Source organism: Cinclus cinclus, chromosome Z, assembly GCF_963662255.1.
Source record: "Cinclus cinclus chromosome Z, bCinCin1.1, whole genome shotgun sequence".
NCBI classification, from domain to species: Eukaryota; Metazoa; Chordata; class Aves; order Passeriformes; family Cinclidae; genus Cinclus; species Cinclus cinclus.
In genome coordinates this window covers 61,316,975-61,337,430 of record NC_085084.1, presented here as the reverse complement: position 1 = coordinate 61,337,430, position 20,456 = coordinate 61,316,975, and the positions used below count along the sequence as shown (strand labels likewise).

General features: G+C 38.6%; 1 protein-coding gene across 2 annotated transcripts in view; it reads right to left on the bottom strand.

Moving 5' to 3' along the window:
- PDE8B (phosphodiesterase 8B) overlaps nt 1-20,456 on the bottom strand; it is a 68,385-nt gene that overhangs the window by 16,620 nt on the left and 31,309 nt on the right. For both annotated transcript variants that reach the window (XM_062512673.1, XM_062512674.1), the window contains exons 3-10: nt 17,240-17,430; nt 15,849-15,908; nt 13,878-13,935; nt 9,586-9,674; nt 6,874-6,952; nt 6,268-6,408; nt 4,865-4,953; nt 4,392-4,452 (exon numbers count right to left, since the gene is read on the bottom strand). In XM_062512673.1, coding sequence (XP_062368657.1) covers nt 4,392-4,452; nt 4,865-4,953; nt 6,268-6,408; nt 6,874-6,952; nt 9,586-9,674; nt 13,878-13,935; nt 15,849-15,908; nt 17,240-17,430 — 768 coding nt within the window. The remainder of the gene's footprint in view (nt 1-4,391; nt 4,453-4,864; nt 4,954-6,267; nt 6,409-6,873; nt 6,953-9,585; nt 9,675-13,877; nt 13,936-15,848; nt 15,909-17,239; nt 17,431-20,456) is intronic.

Genomic DNA, 20,456 nt, shown 5'->3' with positions numbered 1-20,456 from the left:
GACTCTATCCTGCCAGGTCTCAAATTGACAATGGCAGCATTAATGATTACCTAGGCTCAGCACATGGGAATAGTCACATGAAAGTCAATCCCCATTCATAAATCTTCCCTGTAAGAATGCTCAATGCTATTTTAGATTTTTTTTTTTTCCATGCATAAATTTAATGTGCTAGGTTTTTCTGTGTGATAAATCTGGCATGGAAATGCATGAAGGTTCCAGTGGTCTCTGATATCCCTTACAGAGGCTGTTGGTACTGGCAGAAAACACACAGACATTTTTTAAAGTGAAACAGTGTATAATAATGTAAGGGTGTTTTGAAGTCAACATATACTCTCTGAGTGCTGAGATCAAGCTGTTTAAAATTATGTTGATGCAGTGAAATATTAGACATTTGCATCAAAATTTGAATTATGATAGCTTTTGCTGTGCTGTAACTTAAGTAAATATTTCATTTGATTTCTTTTTATCCTTCCATAAAGATTTATCTGTGGCTTGGAAAGGAACCCAAGTCTTTTAGTGTAAGGAAAAGTTGTACTGCTGCAAGTATTAAGGCATGGATGTTAGGAAAACTGCCTTGTCCAGGATCTCCTACAGGCATGAGATATTTCTGTGCCAGAAGTGAAACAGAACAATTACATAGTTCTGTAAGATACACCTTGTTTTTCCCCAAGTGACCTTAAATCTCCACAGACCGTATGTTCTGTTAGGCTGCAGTCTTTAACCTTGGTGGCAGACCTCTGTAATTGTGTAGAATCTTTTGAAGGCCATATTGCCTTGGATCACCAAGTGTAAAACTCCCCAGGTCTGTAGTGCTTAAGTAGCTTCTCGTGGACCAATACTAAGAAGACAGGAATGGGTGCTGCTTTCTAGCAGTACAGGAGAATATAAATGTTGCCTTGGACACAAGTCCTTAAATAAGATTTGTTTCTTAACTTCCCTTTTTCTCACTAATGAGAGGCTTATGGGGCACATGAAGTTCAAGGGCAGCCTGGGCTGCAGGAATCATGAAATGGAGGAGTACAAGATCCTCAGGGCATTGATGAGGGCACACAGTAAACTCACTACTGTGGACCTCAGGAGAGCAGACTTGGGCTTCTTCACAAACCTGTTTGGTAGAGTGCCATGGAATAAACCCTGGAGGGAAGAGGGACCCAAGAAACCTGGTTAATATTCAAAAATCACCTCTTTCAAGTTCAGGAGTGATACTTCACAACAAAGAGAAGTCAGGCAGAAATGCCAGGAGGCCTGTGTGGATGAACAAAGAACTTGTTGACAAACTCAAACAAAAGGAGGAATCCTAAAGAGAGTGCAAGCAAGGACTGGTAGCCTGGGGGTAGTATAGAAAATGTCTGTAGAGCCAGGGATCATGTTAGGAAATTTAAAGCCTCACAATTAAATCTGGCCAGGGCCATAAAGAACAACAAGGAAAGCTGCTACAGGTACCTTGGTGAATTAAAGAAAGATTAGGGAAAATCTGGTCCCTCTCTGGAAGGAAACAGGGGATGTGGTTATCTAGGACATATAGAAGGCTGAGGTACTTTCTGTCTTTTTTGCCTCAGTCTTTACCAACAAGTGTTCCAGCCACATACTGCCTGAGTAACAGGAGGTAAAGGCAGGGACTGGGAAAATGAAAACCACCTGCTGTAGGAGAAGATCAGGTTTGGGAACATCCAAGGAACTTGAAGGTGCACCAGATCACAGGACCTGATTGGCATTTGAAGGTCCTGAAGGAGCTGGTGAAGTAAGTGGCTCAGCCACTATCAATCAGATCTGAGAAGTCATGGCAATCCAGTGAAGTTTCCAGTGACTGGAAATGGGGAAATTTACTTAACTGTAGTTTCTAAAGATTAAAAAAGAAAAAGGAAAACCCAGAGAATGACAGGCCAGTCTCATCTCTGTGCCCTGCAAGTTATAGAGCAAATTCTCCTGGAAACTATGCTAAGGCACATGGAAAATAAAGGAGATAATTGGTGACAACAACCACAGCTTCACTAAGGGCAAATCATGCCTGGCATATTTGGTGGCCTCCTACAACAGGTGGATAAGGGAATGTCATCTAACTGGACCTTTGCAAAGCATTTGATACTTCCATGCTCACCCTTGACTACACAGGGGAGCCACCTGGATCTGACAGGTGGATCACTCAGTGGATAAGGAATGCCTGAATGGTCCTGCTCAGAGTTGTGGCCAATGGATGGGAGTCTGGGTGGAGAGGAGGGATGAGAGGTGCTCCTTGGGAGTCTGCACTAGGACCAGTACTGCACAACATCTTTGTCAGGGACACAGACAGTGGGATCAGGTGCACCATCAGCAGGTTGGCTGATGACACCAAGGTTTGTGGTGTGACAGCTGTTTGAGGGGCCACAACAGGCCAGAGAGGCCTCCAGCATAAGACATGAACCTGCTGGAGCAGATCCAGAGAAAGGCCACAGAACTGACCAGAGAGCTGTAACACCTCTCTCATGTGAAAAGAGTGAGAGAGTTGGGGTTGTTTAGTCTACAGAAGACTCTGGGAGGTCTTTTAGCATCTTCCAGTTACTAAATGGCCCTACAAGAAAATGAGAGGAAATTTTACAAGGGTGAGTAGTGATAAGACAAGGAGGAGATGGTTTTATACTGAAAGAGGGTAGGTTTAAACTAGCTATCAGGAAGAAGTTATTTACTGTGTGGCTGGTGAGATACTGGAACAGGTTGCTCAGGGGAGTTGTGGATGCCCTATCCCTGGAAATTCAAGGCCAGGTAGGGTGGGGCTTTGAACAACCTGGTCTAGTGGAAAGTGATCCTGCCTGTGACAAGGGGGTTGGAACTAGGTGATCTTTAAGGTGCCTTTTCAGCCAAATCAATCTATGATTCTGTGATTCTTACTGGTTTAAGTAGCCCAATCTACAAGGCAAATAAGAACAAAAGGACCTTTTTTGTATATTAGTGCTTTTTTTTACATATGGGTACAAGTTTGTAATACTTATTATCTTGCATTAAACATATTATGTATACACCTCCCTGTACCGCTCTTTCAGCTGTGGGTATAATATAGAAAAAGCCATCAGATTATGTCTTACTTTAAATTCAACATCAAAGCAGCTATAAATGAAACAACAGTTATGAGGTTTAAACAATGTATTAAAAAGAAATACCTGTAACATTATCACTGCTTTTATTTTAAAACTCTGTTGCATTCTAGCCTGAGCATTTTAAAACATCCTGTGACTGTAAGTGATACTTCACTTGTAATACTAAAATACATGTTGTAGTTCAAATATTAAGTCAGCTTAAAATACTATGAGTCTTATTTTTCAGTGATAGACTTGAAAAGTTCTTCTGAATTATGCAGAGTTCTCTTTGATTTGTTACTATTTACCTTCACAAAAACTTGTACAAGGAGGATGGTTTCAACAGTCAAATGTTACTACATATGAAATTCTTTTAGCATTAGTGTTTTTCCAATAATATGTTAATATTGAGTATTGTTCTACTCAAGAAGGGGCAACTAGACATACTAGTGACTTTCTGAATACTTTTCCTGCTTAAGTGTCTTTACCCACATCACAGATAAAAGCACATAAAATTCTAAATTAAACAAGATATATAACCCCTCCCCTAATACCCTATTTGTGGAGCACATGCTTGGTCTAAAATGTTTCCAGCCACTTCCTATGCTTCTCACTTTCTATCTCACCCCTAGAGACCACATGCCAAAGACAGGCTTTATTTGTTTGCTCACACAAGTCCAGACATCTTTACTCTACAGGGCACTTACTAGAGGATTTCTGGGGCAAAGTATGTGATATGATCATTTGCCTCAGACACTATGAGAGGGAGGAAACCAGAAGATGACAGCAGACACCACCAGGTTTGTTGCAGGAACAGCTGGTGTGGCATTTGTGTCTGGTCCGCAGTCCCAGCTCTGCCACTACTTCTGGTTTACTTGGATCATGACTTGAGTTGCACCCTTCTTCAGCACCTGTTCTGGCAGGTGTGTGACATCTCAGGGCCAGCATGAGGGCTACGCTTCATGTAAGTACTACACACTGTCAAACCCTGGGACCACTGAACACAGGTCATTAGTTGTCATAAGTATACCAGATCAGACTGGCAAAAACAGCTCTACAGAAAAAAGCTGAACTCCCTTTGAATTGTGGTCTGTGTTGCTCCACAGTGTCATGGGCTCAACTGTCATATCCATGCTCCAGAAAATGAAAGATGGTCTTCCTCTGCTCAGGAATCCTACAGAGACTAATGCATGCAAATGTTGAAGTTTTCTTTCTTGCTCCAATGATCAGTGAGAATCTCATTGACAATACAGATCACATTTTCTTGGAAAAATTTATAAACCAAAAAAATATCAGTTCACTAAAAGCTATGAAAATTATCACATGAAAGAAATACAATACCTGTTTGTTGTTTTCATTGGTACAATGCAGCCTTTTGAGGGACACAAAGTGTCTTATTTTCCTAGCAACAGAAATAATAACTTGTTACCATATCAAACTGTAAAGAGAGAAGTGAAGTGATACATTACTATTTTCTAAAGGAGAGATTTTCAAGCCATCAGGAAAACATACCAAACCCAACACCAGCAAGACAACTAGGTGACAAACACTCCTTCAGAATAACATTGAGATTTTTGTCCCAGGACACCTGATCCTTGTGTTGGACCAGGAACTCTCCTGCACATCTAGGAGTTGAATTTGGCGATGTGTCCATTCTAAATTGTGAAGGTGGGAACATTTACAAGCATACACACAAACATGGGGGTTGCCCAGTTGCTAAATACATGGAGGTTCATATCAGACTTACAGATGCAGAAAGCAGAGAGAAGGCCCTAAAACCCAGAAAGCAATTATGTTCCGGACAAGTTAGTTACCCTCCTTGACCAACCACAGGTGTTATCTTCACATGCTGCTGGATATTGTCTCCTGATTTTCTTCTTGCGTAGTAAACTCCTTGCCATTCCTAAAGAAACACACAAAACAGAGACAGCATCTGAGCATGCATAGCTTGCAGTGGAGTATTCATCTATTACTGCATAGTCCTTATGTACTGAATTATTTTTTTTATTTCATGGTTGCCTTTTCAAAAATAGTATAAAATTAACGTACTCTTAAGTATAACACGGAGTATAGCACATATTCACCCAATGGAGAGCAGCACATTTAACTAACAGAAGGACAGTATAATTATGTTCCACCTGGGAGAAGTTATTTTTTACAAGGACCTTTACAATTTTACAAGGAACTTTAGGTATCATCTACTTAAAGAGGTGACAGACATTCTTGCTAGGTGCCACTATAAGAAGCAGTGGCTGCAACACCTCCAGAGGATTTCCCTGGGAACAGGCAAAAATGAGCCCTGTGCCAAGCACCATTTGACTGAAGTTGTCAGTTGTCATGCAATATATTCAACTAACCTCAAAGAGGAAAGATCTTAAGGAGGGAGCTACCTGGCAGCAGGGTAGGATGAAGTTGGAAAATGGGTGGAAGATACCTTTAAGCAGACAGTGCTAGCTGCTGGGCAGCCCATATAAATGAGGAGGAGCACAGCAGGACCGTCCTGTAGGTATTGCTAATGAACCAAGGTGAACCTGCAAACAACTCCAGACAGTGACTCACAAAGCTCAGATCATTGCTGGATGTGACTCAAAGGTTCAAGAACTCCCCAAAGGTCTTGAAGCAGAATGTGAGAAGGGCGACAGGTACTTCTGCAGCCCAGGGGAGATGGGGTAAGAGACTGTTGCATGAATTAGGGGAATGTATTGCCAGGCCCATCACCTCAAGGACAGGAGTTCACAGTGCACTGCAGATATTCTAACTATAGTTACTAGGAAAGCAATTGGCATCCCACTGGGTGCCAATGCATTTTGGTGCTTTAAATATGCAGTCAGTGAAGGCTGGGCTGTTTGACAGAAGTTACACATTTTGATTGGATGATTCAGCCACCTGAGAGACTAACTGAGGGACAAATTGTTACATTCCAACTAACAAAAGCTCCATGGGCTCTAAGCAAAACAGAAACAGAAAACATTCTGATACAGATCTTAAGCCAGCAAATCAGCAGGAGTTCAGTCAGATCCTAAAATCAAAGCAAATGAAATATGTAGTCACTTGTCTGTGGTATGGGCTGTTGTGCTTAGATATCTGAGAAACAGTATTCTGGTCTTACATGAGTACTCATGAAGAACACATCTTGTGTTCTTAAACCTACAGCAATAAAACCAAATCAGAATAGAGCTCTATAGCAATTTCACATGAGTTTGTTTCATTTGCTTACCTTTCCTTTTTTAATAAATGTGTGTATGTTGTCCAAAAGATCTGCAGAGTTTTTATCACTTTTAGGGAGTTCAGTGAGCTCCTTGCCAATAAGTTCTCCCTTGCAGTACCCCATCATCCGTTCAAAGGCTGGATTAACATACTGCCAAAACAAAGGTACATTAGGACAATAAAAAAATAACTTATTTAAAGGCTAGTAAGTTATATATAAGTTATATCCTAAATCCCAGCCACACACACACTCCTACAATTAAGTGTTTCTCATATAAAAGTACTATGTAATGGTGAAACATTGTATTCAAGTAAGAGGCTGAACAGAGAAGGCAATATGTAATCCATCAGCAGTCACAGAATGAGCACTAATGCAGGTTTTACCAGAAACAGTGTTACTGAAAACTATCATCTAAATGAAGTTACAGAAGGAAAAGTCTTAAAAATTCATCAGGCTTCAATGTGCAGCAACCAGAAATTAAGCAGTTTAATGCACAAGGTTTTTTAATGGGCAAGAAAACTAAAATGCTGATATAGAACAGGAACTGCTGAGCCAAGATCTCTTTAGGGTTCCTCTTTTCAAATTCTATAAAATAGTTAATATTTCCTCCCCTACCTGAATGACATGATCTTCACTGGTTATTTCTACAGCTTCCTGACAATGGTCTAATGCTGTAAACACTGCATTACAAGCCCTGAAAGTAGCAAATGATTAGCACATTAGTTTTACTGTTAGAACATTTTGTTCACTATAAATACGTGATTAAATTGTACTTATTGATAGCTGAACCACAAAGTAGCAGTTGTTTTGACTAGACCATATCACTGTCTTTATTATGACTTTTTCAGAACATCCTGCTTCAGACATCCCTGTTATTAATGTGCTTTTACTGTAGATTACATTGTATAAGTGCTCATAGGTACTGCATCATCTTAATAGTATGCTTGTATCTACACACATGCTCTGAACAGCAGGAACTAACAATTAGCAGTAAAAATAGCAATTACTATTACATCAGAAAGTTTTGTGATCATATAAGATTGGGAACACAAGAATCATGACAGCAGATATATACAAAGTTTTCAATACAGCAAATGCGTTGGCACTACCAAAGAAACTGTAATACAACACAGTTGAAGGAAACAATTTGAGCTATCTCAAAAGTCTAGTCCAAAAATTACCAATTTTTCTTCTTCCAAGTAATAATGCAGTGACTTGATTTCTGTACATCCTGATCTTTCAGGACCCAGATGACCTTTGTTACCCATTTTTTTCAGGGCTATCCTTGAACTAATGCAGAAAAACAAAAGCTTTATCTTCTTGCTGCAGAATTCAAATTGCTTAAATTATGATTTACACAGGATGGCAATAATGTTAATATAGACTTCTAATACTGGGGAAAAAATGTATATCTCATAGAATCATAGGATGATTTGGGTTGGAAGGGACATGAAGATAATGTAGTTCCAAGACCCTACCATGGCCTGGAAGAATGAAGACTAGAAGAAACAGCTCAGGCGTTCTTGCTTTGGTAGATGTCAGTACCTCATCTTTGATTTGGTCTAAAGACAACCTAATTATCTTTTATATAACTCTCATTGCAGGGAGCAAAAACACACCATGCATAAACATTCTTGTACAGTTATTACCTAAAAGGAACATATTGCTTCCAGGCTGCATAGTAAGACTTGAGTTAGGGCAACTGACTGGAGAATTAAGAAATTCAGGACACTGCTGCTTGTGCTTATTGTGGAAGTAACTCAAAACAAAATAGGATACACAAAGAGACATACGAAGAAACACAGACATGCAGCCATGTTGATGAAGATTTGTAGGAAAAAAGTATTTTATACAGAAGATGACAGTAGTGCTTCTGCTTATATAATAAAAGGAGCTCAGAGTGTAATTTTATATGTGATTTTCTAGCAATTCAAGCTGGTTCCCAAGTGTGATTTTGTGCTGTGTGAAGGAACTAATTTGTCTCAGTGATAGATGCCTGTCTGGTACATCAGCTGCTAACAAATGTAATTAAATAGACTTTCTGTAAGAAAACACACAGCTATGTTTGCACTATTCAAGCCTTAGTATTTTCATTTGATCTGGCAAGCAAGTTAGCAAGATTACAAGTTTAAATGGCCCATATCCCCTTTAATAACCACACAGATGTCCAACCAAGTTTCAAACCAGAACCAGCAGGGTGGAAAAGCGGAGTCTGTGCTAGGAGTGGAAAGTCACTTCTGACCACTGACATGACCTCATCTACTACTCTCTGGGGCTGGTGCTACTTTTTCACCACATTTTTCTTGTGTCTGAGCATGTGACGTATCCTGAGTTTAATTCTATCAACTGCATTCTCTTCTCTTTCACTTTTACAAAGCTGTATGGAAGACCCACAGATCAACAACAAGCAGCACAGATGTGCAGTGCAACACTCTTTTCCCCACTTAATTAAACCACACAAATGAAAAAAAAAAATGCCTGAATGTCATAACCTGTATCAGTTCTGTTTAGTTTTTAATGGCATCTGCCTAATAAGACAGAGGTAAGGGAAAGACATTCCTGCTGAGTTTCAGAAAACAACTATTAAAATTGTACAAATGAAAATTCAAATTTTTCCCTGATATTTTACTGTAAATTGCAGTTTGCATGCATGAATATCACTCAAAATGTGAAGACAGTTTGGTATAGACAGTTTGCAAAGAAAATCTTAGAAAAAATCATCTTCTTAAACAGAGACACTGAAACTGTAGAAAAATGATAGTATTTTCTGGAGATGGAACTGGAATTAATTTATGCCACAGAGATAACAGCCCCTTCTTTGCATTTCTTTCCTAGTTTCATATGGTTGCATTGCAAAAATATCTACATGCCTGCAAAAGAACCTGTATTACATATAGAATTAGTCACATTAAAGAAAAAGTGCATATGGGAATGAACATAATTTACTTCCCAGTAACATAAAATTGTACTCCTGGTCTGCCAAGTCTTGGCCAAGTAAGAAAATAAAAACTCAGAGCTGAATCAAGATTGCATTCAGCTCAAGCCTTCAAATATGAAAGCTCAGACACATGAAATCAAGAATGACTTTGTTAAGTTTTACCATCATGTAAATTTGCAGCCCACATCTACATTACCAAGATTTCTCAGGGTACCAGTTACTCAAAGCACTGAGTTCATCCTTTGCAAAGTAACATAAGGAGGAAATACAAAAGTGCAGTAAACATATAGATGCAAGGCATATATATATACATAGGTGAGAAGAAGCAGAAAAGTAACACAATTTAGACCAAGAGGTTGATGCTTGCAGTTTCTCACACTTTTACATACCGCAGTTTGAACTGAGATCGTACTTCGCCATGTTCTATTTGAACCAGTTCATTGTAACAAGCAGTTACGCTGCTGTTCTCCATGAATTGCTGCAAGACAAATCAAAAGTGCATGACATAGGCTGGAACAGTTTTAAACTGTTATTTCTGTTTCTATGTCTAAAACTTTAACTTCTTAAAGAGAGCTGGCATGAGGTCAGCAAAGGCCCACCAGGGTGATTAAGCACCTCTGTTGTGAGACTGGCCAAGAGAGCTAGGACTTTTCAGCCTGAAAAGGAGAACACTGAATTGGAGAACATATAAAGGTATATAAATATCTGAAGGGACACTGTAAGAAGACACAGCCAGCTTCTATCCAGTGGTGCCCAGTGACAGGACCAAAGGCAGTGGGCACAAACAGGAGCAAAGGAGTTTCAGGGAGCCTGAACATCAGGCAACACTTTTTTTTTTTTACTATGGGGGTGACTTGGACACAGGTTGCCCAGAGAGGTTGCAGAATCTCCATCCTTGGAGATGTTCAAAAGCTGTGTGGCATGGTCTTGGACAACTTGCTTTAGGGGGCTCTACTTGAGCAGGGAAGTTAGGCAAGATGAACTTTAGAAGTCTATTCCAACCTCAACTGTATTTCCTTTTTTGGTAGAAATAAGCCTTTGTTGTACCTTTTGTGTTGTGAATAATGATCTTCTCCTTATGAATGAGTTTCTAGTTTTTTAAACAACACAAATATCTAAATACAAAGCAAGTATAAAAATATGCTAAATCCTTTACTGGATTTTCCCGTTTGGTTTAGTAACACAACAGATACTCTAAAAAACACCCCAAACACAGTCTCACAAAGAACCAGTGTTGCCTTGGTGTTTTATTTTGAATATTTATCCTTTATTCAGAATGGAAATGGAAAACCCTAAAGATATAAAACATACATGCTAAAAAAATGGAAGAAATAAAAATATATACTGGTTTGTTTCCAAGCAACTATTGCAGCTGGAGCTCTGAAGGTGAAATAACTTTGCTTCACAAGTAATCTCACTGAGCTGTCACTGTGAATTCAGAAGTGCATAAAAGTATATAAAGTAAGAAGCATCTGACCATAGTGAAAAAAACTTTTACTCCAGCCAGACAGGAGAGAATGTTCTTTCTCTGTTAGGTCTGAAAGGTCTTGTGCTTGGTCCTGCTGAAATCAGAAATGTTAAGTTGCTACAAAAGAAGTAGATTCTCTGACTTCAGTTAAAGTTTATTGACCAATCTCATGCAGTGACTTTAGTTATCATAGGAAATGTCCTCTGTTGTCACTAGTTCTCACAGCACAGCTGCATGCACGATCCAGAGTAGCATGCATACCTCCAAAGAATTTCTTGAAGGCTTTCAATAAATCTCTGCTTCTGTCCTGTATGAAAAACTGTTGTGGAGACCAGTGGCTTAATTCCAAGTTGTGAGCAAAATGTAAAAAAAGTAAAATTAAAAACAACTGTTGGCATGGGTCTGTTTCACTCCTTAATGTTAAGGTCTTAAAATATTTCTGGAACTTTCACTTCACACACTACAGAATGCATGGGAAAACAAAAGGTACAATAACAAGTTGGCAGAAGCAGATGTGCAAACAATGTTGTGCTGTTTGCATATCAATCTGCCTGCAAACAAACTTCTCTTCTATAGCAATGTAGACTTAGATTTTCAGTTTTAGGATGCTCTTTTAAATATTCAAATACATTTGTGCTAATTTTAAAACAATAAGAACAAATCTATCAATAATATAAAATGTATCCATGATGGCAACCTATTTTATTAAATAGACTTACTAGAATATACTAAGGCTCTTTAGAAACTGAATTTTACTGTAGTGTGTTTTACTGAAAAAAATTAAGTACTGCTGTTCACTGGCAACACTTCTGACACAAATCTTTTTGCTAAGAATCAAGAATTGCAGCTTATCAAAGTGCTGACCAAGCTCTTAACTGTTGTATAGTCTTCTGCAGATATACAGAATCACTTTATCTAAGTTCATGGTGCTGATGCTGGTCATTCGCTAGCTGACCCAAAACTGAGAAATCAACTGGGACATGAAAACAGCAGGAAACATTTCTTTTTCTAATCTCTGCTTCTAATGGGACACAGGAGTAAAATCTCTGAACTCTCAGATATTAGAAGGCAGACAAAACACTTTCTTTTTACAAAGTTTTGTATTTATGCAGTACATCTTGATTTGAGTAACACGTACTCTTAAATTATTTTTTTACTTCATCATAATGGGATGCCATTGTTGTTCTATACAGAATTTAGTACAAGCCACAAGAGTTATAAGCTAGCAGGAATGCATCCTTCTTTTTGCTTAGCAATAAGAATTAGTTTTAATATTAAAGACTTCTTTTATTACAATCCAGAAAGTTTTAATAGTATCTGGTCAATGACAATCAACACTTGTTAAGGAAAAGAAGTCCAAAATACAAGACAAGGTTGTAATTCAGTAACTGCAAACATTAAATCCCCTGTTTGCTGATTTGAATCATAGCTAAAAATCAGTCAGGAAGCTAAATTGCTTATTCAAATTAGCCCATCCTAAGTAGGCCACCACTATTAGATTTGTGAGGCTGAGAGGAGAAAAAATATCAGCCTAATTAATGTACTGGATTAGCAGCAGGATTATTACATAAACACAAAAGCTGTTAATGATATAGAGGGAAAATCAGATGTAATAAAGTAGACTTTCTTGAGAAGAAGGAAGAAAAACCAGAAATAAGTCAGCATAAAGAAAAATTTATGATTTAAACAGGTGCAATTTTTCAAAAATAAATTTCATTTGTGCTGCTGAGGAAGAGACTCCCTGCAAATACAACCTCTCTGTTTGAAGAGGCATATTTTTAAATCTATGTGTGGCAATGGATTTAGTCCCTGTTGATCCTCATCCTAGCAAAAAGAATTATGATGCCCACCCCACAGCAAAAATAGAAACTTTGACATCAGATGTGTTTTAAAGTCTTGAAAATAATTCCAATAGGGAATTATTACATTATGCAAGCTCTCCGATAAATTTGGGACAGCAAGAGAGAGTAGTTAGTGCAGCTGTCAGGTGCAAAAAAGATTTTTCCTTCCAAGTCAGAGAGTACCACTGAGCCATGTGTCACAGCCATTGAGTCACCTCTGACTTTACTTGGTACTACACCTACAGTTTTAATCTAGCTCACAAAACACATTGCCCTGCATTGTGTTAAAATGAAACACTAGACCTGAGAAGTAATAAACTTTTCTTTGAAAAATATTAAAGCCAGAGAGAGAGAGAGAGAAACTACACTAATAAAGCACTGGCATTCTTGGGCTGACCTTTTTCTTAGACTTACATTTCCAATTTTCAGAGTGTCTAAGTGCTTTGGAAATGCTTTGCCCCCACAAAACTCTTACAGTAGCGACAAGATCATATACGTCTTTTTTGGGAGCTCATCTGAAAATGGTCATTCTGGTTCATGTTCTGCTTGTATAAACAAACTTGGGCTGAATGTGAGTCAGCTCAGATACTGGACTCAGTATGAGCATAGGAGAATGAGATTTTGCCTGGGTTAATTTCATCTCTTCCCTGATTTTCCTAACTACAGTTAATTTTCCTAAACATATATATATATTTAAGAAAGTACAGCTGGTTTATTTTAGAGTAATATAACATTAATATCCATCCAAAGCCACTCACACAAAGACTGGAAGAGGGTAAGCAAACTAGATTTTCAGAGCTGAGAACTCCTGCCTTTCTACTCTCTCCTACAAAGCGCTTTGAGGAACAGTATGAACAGCTACCTTCCCTTCTGCTGCTTGTACGGGAGTGTCTCTAGCTGTACTGAGAAGAACTGGAGCAAACCAACATAACAGATAAACTGGGGGGAAAATTAATCTTCACATGACAGGTCAGACCAGATTTATAATCCCTTTAGAAGAGAAATCCCAGCAGCCTGAGACACACAGAGGGGCCTGGGTGACGAGCCAGCATGCTGCAATGTTAATCAGAGTCTCCCACCCTTATTTCTTAGTGCAGTCATAAACAAAAACCACCTTCTACCCAGCCAGACCAAACAAAGATAATCACAGTACAGCTACTATTCTGAAAGGACTAGCTAGATCACAGAACTTCATGTTTCATATGCTTCTGGAATACACTCTTGAAAAGAAAACTAAATCAACTGCCACTGGTTTCTTATCAATAAATTTATGACAGAAGAGGATGTGTAATTTTCAATTTGAGGAAGCAGACATGTCCGTAATTTATGAAGTTACCATGTTTTCTGTATTACATTGGCAATTTATACATACCCTATCAAAGCCTGCATCAAGAAGAGGGAGAACAGAAGTCTCTTCTTGGTCAGCAGATCTACAAAACAAAATCACAGAACCACAGAATTATTCAGGTTGGAAAAGACTAAGATCATTAGGTTCAACCTTTGACCTAGCAGTACTAAGCCCACCAGTGAACCACTTCCCAAGTGCCATATGCACACATCTTTTAAATACTTCAAGGGATGGTGATTCCACTGTCCTTGGCAGCCTGTTCCAATGCTTGCAACTCTTTCAGGGAAGAAATTTTTCCTAATGACCAATTGAAACCTCTTTTAATGCAACCTGAGGCCATTTTCTCTTGTCAGATCTCTTGCTGCTTTGGAGAAAAGACTGACCTGGGTATACCCTCCTTTCAGGCTCTTGTACAGAGAAGCAAAGTCTCCCTGAGCCTCCCCTTCTGCAGGCTAAACACCCCCAGCTCCCTCAGCTGTTCTTCACAGGACTTGTGCTCCAGACCCTTCCCCAGCTCCATTGCCCTTCTCTGGACTCACTCCAGCCCCTCAGACCTTCTTGTTGTGAGGGGCCCAGAACTGGACACAGCACTCGAGGTGTGACCTCATCAGTCCAGAACAGAGGGACAATCCCTGCCCTGCTCCTGCTGCCCACACTATTGCTGATCCAGCCCAGGATGCCATTGGCCTTCTTGGCCACCTGGGCACACCCTGTCTCCTCTTCAGCTGCTGTCACCAGCACCCCCAGGTCCTTTCCAGCCGCTCTGTCCCAGCCTGTGGCACTGCCTGGGGTTGTTGTGACCCAAGAGCAGGACCCGGCACTGGGCCTTGTTGAACCTCACACCACTGACCTCAGCCATGATCCAGCCTGTCCAGATCCCTCTGCAGAGCCTTCCTGCCCTCCAGCAGATCAATAACCCACACAGCTTGGTGTCACCTGTGAACTGACTGAGGCTGCACTCAATCCCCTTGTCCAGGTAATTGATACAGTTATTAAGCAGGGCTGGTATATTATCTACTATAAGGGGACACAACACCTGAGGCACTAGATGGCATGAATCTGACATAGTTCTCTAAGTATAATGAATTCAGTGAGAAGAGTTTTTCCTTGAATACATACATAAAATCATACTGTTGCAAAAGTTGGTGCTACAGTCCTCTGTTATAGATATTTGCAGCTTTTATACAGCTTGATAGTAACTCCTACAGTAAACCTGACAAATCCTCCAGAGGAGTCCTGTATCTCTTTACATACACAGAAGGGGATTGCAAAAAAATATGTATGAAGAAGATAAAAGACATTGTCTGGTATCCTATGAGAAATAATCTAAGAACATGTTATTAAGATAAAGGTGAAACTAAGTTGTAAAACCTTGTTCAGCAGCAAATTTAGTTGATTTTCAGATCTTTCAGTAATAGTTCACTTGCCACTCTATTCCCTAATACTTTAATTGGTTTAGGAAATGAATAAAACTGGCAATGGATTCAGTAGTGTGTAGGAGTTCTAACTGGGGTATTTGAAGGTATTTGATAAATGTATATTTAAGTCAGTAAGAATTCTTCCTAAATGCTTGGGTTATGAATTACTGAATAAGGGTTTAAGGACAACATTCTGGTGGATTTAGTATCAACAGGATTGAAGTTTGCCCCTTTCACCCAGTTCAGTAAACAACAATCTGTTATTTATCTAGTTATTTCCTTTAGAAAGTAATACGCAGCTTTCTGGTTTGGATTTTTATTTTCCATTTCTCTTAGGAAAAAACCACGTATCTGTCTGACATCCTTACTATACAACCCATAATGAAGGTGACAGAGATGTTACCATACACTCAAATAAAATATAAAACATCACTAGCCCATTTCAGATGAAAAAACAGTGCATTTATTCTGTAAGACTTGCTAGTAAGATACTTTTTATTATTAAATAACTTCTGTAGATTAAATAGCTGTTCTTATGGGGTAAAATAAAATTTTTTCACAAACCAGTAATACTTACGTGCGTGGAACCACAGCAAGTATTACAGTATGCTCTGATAGCTCTGTGGCACGAATAGACCTGAGGAAACAAAAAATTCTCAGTTACACTGAATGCTTTCTCAATATTGCTCTGAGTACCTTCGCTGAAACGATAAATGGAAGTCAGGACTAAAAGACAATGCTGAGGCCAAACAATGTGATAGTGCCCTGCCAAACCTAACTATCCCCATTTAGACAAACCATTTTCATTTTGCCACCACATTTCTCATTTTGCTCTACGCAAAGAAGGCATTCTTCATAGGTAAGAAGGCAAAAGCTCCAAAACCACAGCGGGCAAACATTAGCTTTTTAGACCCACTCTGAAGGTTTCCCCTTTGCTAAGGTACTGACCTTATCTGGGGCAGATTGCCCTGAATGCGCGAGTCAAGAAAGGTCAGTCCATGCAAAGCATCTTCAGTGCCCTTGACTAATTTAAACAAGAATCTCTACCCCCTCTCATATTTACCACTGTCCTTCTAGACATTGCAAAATTTTGTTTGGAGGGTGAGAAGTGCTTTCAAGGAATGAAAGTAAGAAAAGTGGGCATAGCAAATTACAAAATCCTATAGTTTATTAAATCCTGAATAAACAAAATGTTACCATGTCTCATATTACTGAGAAACCAAAAAGAAACCAGCTATCAGAAGAACGTTCTGTTTGTGTTTTACTGGCAAATGATAAGGTTGTTTTTTTCACTCATATCACACTGTTCTGAGTAAACAATCTTTACGTTTATCTATTGGTCTTTTAGAAGAATTTAGATCAGCACAAGGATTTGAGCATTAAAATATCCCTTGTCATTAGTTTGGCAAATTTCAGCTCATGGCAGTAGCACAGTATGTTGCAAAATGTATGGTTCAGCTGAAACAGTGTATTTTAGCAAAGGATCCCATTACTGAGCACTTGTAATCTTAAAGTAGCTTAAACACAACCATGTGGACTAGAAGTGTGATGCAAACTTTTGCGAGGAACTGGCAGTGCCTGACCTTGTGGACAAACAAACACATTCCTTTGAAGTCTGCAGCTTCAGATTTTGCTGCAGCAGTAAGCCAGGAAAGAAGCAGCACCCGCAGAAGGGAATAGCATCACAACAGCTTTGGCTTATGCTCTGATAGAAGCCCCATGACCTGGAGATAATTCTACAGTTCAGCTTTGGCATACTGTAGTTTTCATATTGTTATTCTCTTACAGATTTATGCAAACCTTCTGTCCTCAGACCCCAAACTTCCATTCTACCACAATTTTAGGTGCTCATTTTTTGTTTGTTGTTTTTTTTTGTTCCCCCCCCCATTTTTTGGTTTAAAATTAGGTGCTTTGGTTTCATATGGTGTATTCTGAAGCTTAAGAGAAACATAAGGTGTTTCAGGTTACCTGCAGATATCTTCTGCATCAAAATATTTGGAGTTCCTGTGATCTATAACAATTATTTCCTGGTGCTTATCCAGGAAACATTCAAGTGCTGACTCCAGAGTCCAGGCAACATTGCACCTGTATCCTGCTCTGTCACAAGCCCACCAGAAACCATTGCTTTGGTTGTCTTCTTTTGCAAAGATCAGCAAAACCTGCAGGGGATGGAAAACATCAGCACCACATTAAGCATATAAAGTAGTCCTCTGCATGGAGCAAGTCTTAACAAACGCTTCTGCCCTTTGGAAGATTGAATCTGCTTTAAAAGTGGGAAGCAGTAGTACATCTTTCTTAATGGATACAGTGGTCATCAACAGATAATCAATAGTTAACTCTTTTAAACAAGGACTGGTATTTTGGACAAAACCAGCTTGCCACATGATAATTTTTTCCTAGCTCCTGTTCCAATTCAATCAGCAACCAGCCAGAGTGTTCAAACATCATTGCCACTCTCATCAGGCCATCCCAGCTACACACACTTTTGATTGTAATGAACTGTGTGAAATGCAACTGCCTTAATTATCACTTATCATCCCTGAAGACATGGGCAAAAATTAACACAGTTTTATTTGTTATTTCTTCTTTAATCACAAAAAAAATGGCATTAACCAATACTATTTTATGCTGAAAAGAACAAGAGGCAAGCAGGTACGTACAGGAGGAAAAATATTCAAATGTGAGAATTTTTTACCAAATAAATTGTACCAGATTATCCCTGAGCATAAAAGTAGTTTAGACAAACCAACTGAATACTTAAGGAACTGTTCACACAAGATCAGGTTGGAAGTGTACTGAGGTGCCACTCTAAAGATCAAGCAGATGCTGTAGGAAGCTTGTTTGCAAGCTGACACACAGAATAGAAGCTGAAAACAGCTGTATTTCTGTGCTTGTCATGTTTTTCAGAGAGAATAAATATTTCATCCTTGCCCCATAATGCAGTTTATCAGCACCGATTTATTCATCCAAGACATTCATGCAGACATTCCCTATTACAGTTGCACATATTTACCATAGAGACTGGTAACTAACCATGCTACCCTATATGTCAGATGGAGAAAAGGGCTAATTTAATGCAAATAAGCTGTGAAAAAGAAGGCCTCAAAAAGTTAAAAGTTTATCCACAGTTATTAAAATTGCACAAAAAGTCAGCAACCAGAGACTAGTCATGTATAAAGCAAAATCCTTTTCATTTCACAAATAAAAGTCATCCCTTGACTTTACTGAAACAACCTGTTCAAGAAAAATAGCAAAATTTTGCTCCAAATGCCCGTAGGAAAGCTCAATAACCTTTATCCACCTTGCTTTATGCAGCTGTGATGTCAGCACATGAATTTCAGAAGCTAGAAAAGGTGACAATAACTTTCCTCTGATCTTTAGCTGTCTCTACTGTTGAATTCTAAACAATAAAAAAAAAATCAGTCGTTACTGTGACAGGACAAGCAGTCAGAGTTTCATTATACAATGGAAGAAAATTATATGCTTAGAATTTCTGTAAATATTCTGTAACTATTATGTAAATATTAAGCAAAAGTTTCAATGTATTGCATGGTTTTTGATTACAGTTATCAATAAGCAGATTTGGTTTGTTAACAGTTAACATCCAAGGTAACTGCTGTCATTCTTCCTAATTCCTGTTTTTTTTTGTTTTTTTTTTTCCCAGCCATCAAAGTGCTGGAAAGCAGTGATGTAGCCAAGACACAGGTTTTCTTCCTGAGTGAAGTCCCTACTCTGACAACAATCTTCTGTTTGGTTCCAACTGCCATTAGTTTTATTTTGTTCCTAGTTTGAAACATTATGTGGAAAGAAAATTTGAGGGGAGAGGGGGTGGTGCATTTTTTGCTATCTTCCTTCTCTTAGCATTCCCAGTTTGGAAATAAAAGATGACAAAATGCAGTAATTTACCAGCTGTAAAATAATGGAGCTTAATTAAACCATCCAGTCTCTCACTGGTACCTAATTATCAGTGCACAAATCCTTCCAAGAATATTAACTCTAAAAGTTGTTTTAAAGTATTACTACTATGCTTTCTCATTAACATTCATGCGGATCTTACTATAAATCGTCAGAACATAATGTAACTACAAGTATATTTGAACAATGCTGTCAACATCAAGGCAAAAATATAACAATCCACATAAATAACACAATAAAGGAAATAATTATATTCCATCTGTGTTCCTTGGAAAAAAACTTCATATAGGTGGATTTTTTTGTTTTGTTTTTTGTTTTTGTTTTTGCTGTATGAAGGATACCTAAAGAGAAAAGAAAGTTACAGCAACTTAAGAAGATAATTATTTTCAAATCATCATATCCCAGCAAGAGACTTTCAAGATGGAAAAGACATAGTATCTCTGAATAAAGTTGCAGAGGGACTCCTGCTACATTGGTATGAGGGAACAGCAAAATGCTGTGCATCATTGTGCTTCATTTGCAGCTCGTCAGGGAATATCACAGAGTCAATGCTTTGAAAAGAGATAATAGCAAATAAATGTCCTAAAAAGGTGAGAAAATGCAGCATTTGAACAGGAACACATTCAAACATTTATGAGTAAACATTTCAGTAAGAGGATCCAATACCTTTTTTACGTGCACTAATTGTTTATAATAACCACATTTTCGTGTACTTTCAGCATGGTAATTTCTGAAATCAAACCATTGCTATTTACAAGCCTTTGTACAAAGTTGAGACAATTGTGCAAGCTGTATATGGAATGTTTGGAGGGTTGGAGCTGGCTGTTTTGCTTTGGACGCTTCCCTTTGCCTCTTAAGGCCAGGAGCGCCTGGGTCACAATTCTGTACAAACTAAACCAGATTTTTACTCTGACATATATGGTCATGAAGTCCAGTGGGGAATCTATTAAATGGTTTATGGCAGGTCACAGGCACAAGTGAGGTCACTTCTCAGACAAAAAATATGTGCCATTTGGAGGTTGGCACAGGTGTCCCATAACAGCATGAAACACACCAGAATAAAATGAACTTCACTAAGAAAAGCCCCAGTGGCAATTGTTGTAACAAAAGGAATTTAATTTCTCAGACAATTGTAGACATGATTAATCATGCACAAATAGACATTTAAAATGTGATATTCAGTAGATGTTTGCACTGCACAGAGAAACACATGACTGTATTGTCAAAATGAAATAAAATATTAGCACATGTTTTTAAATGTGTGGATGTG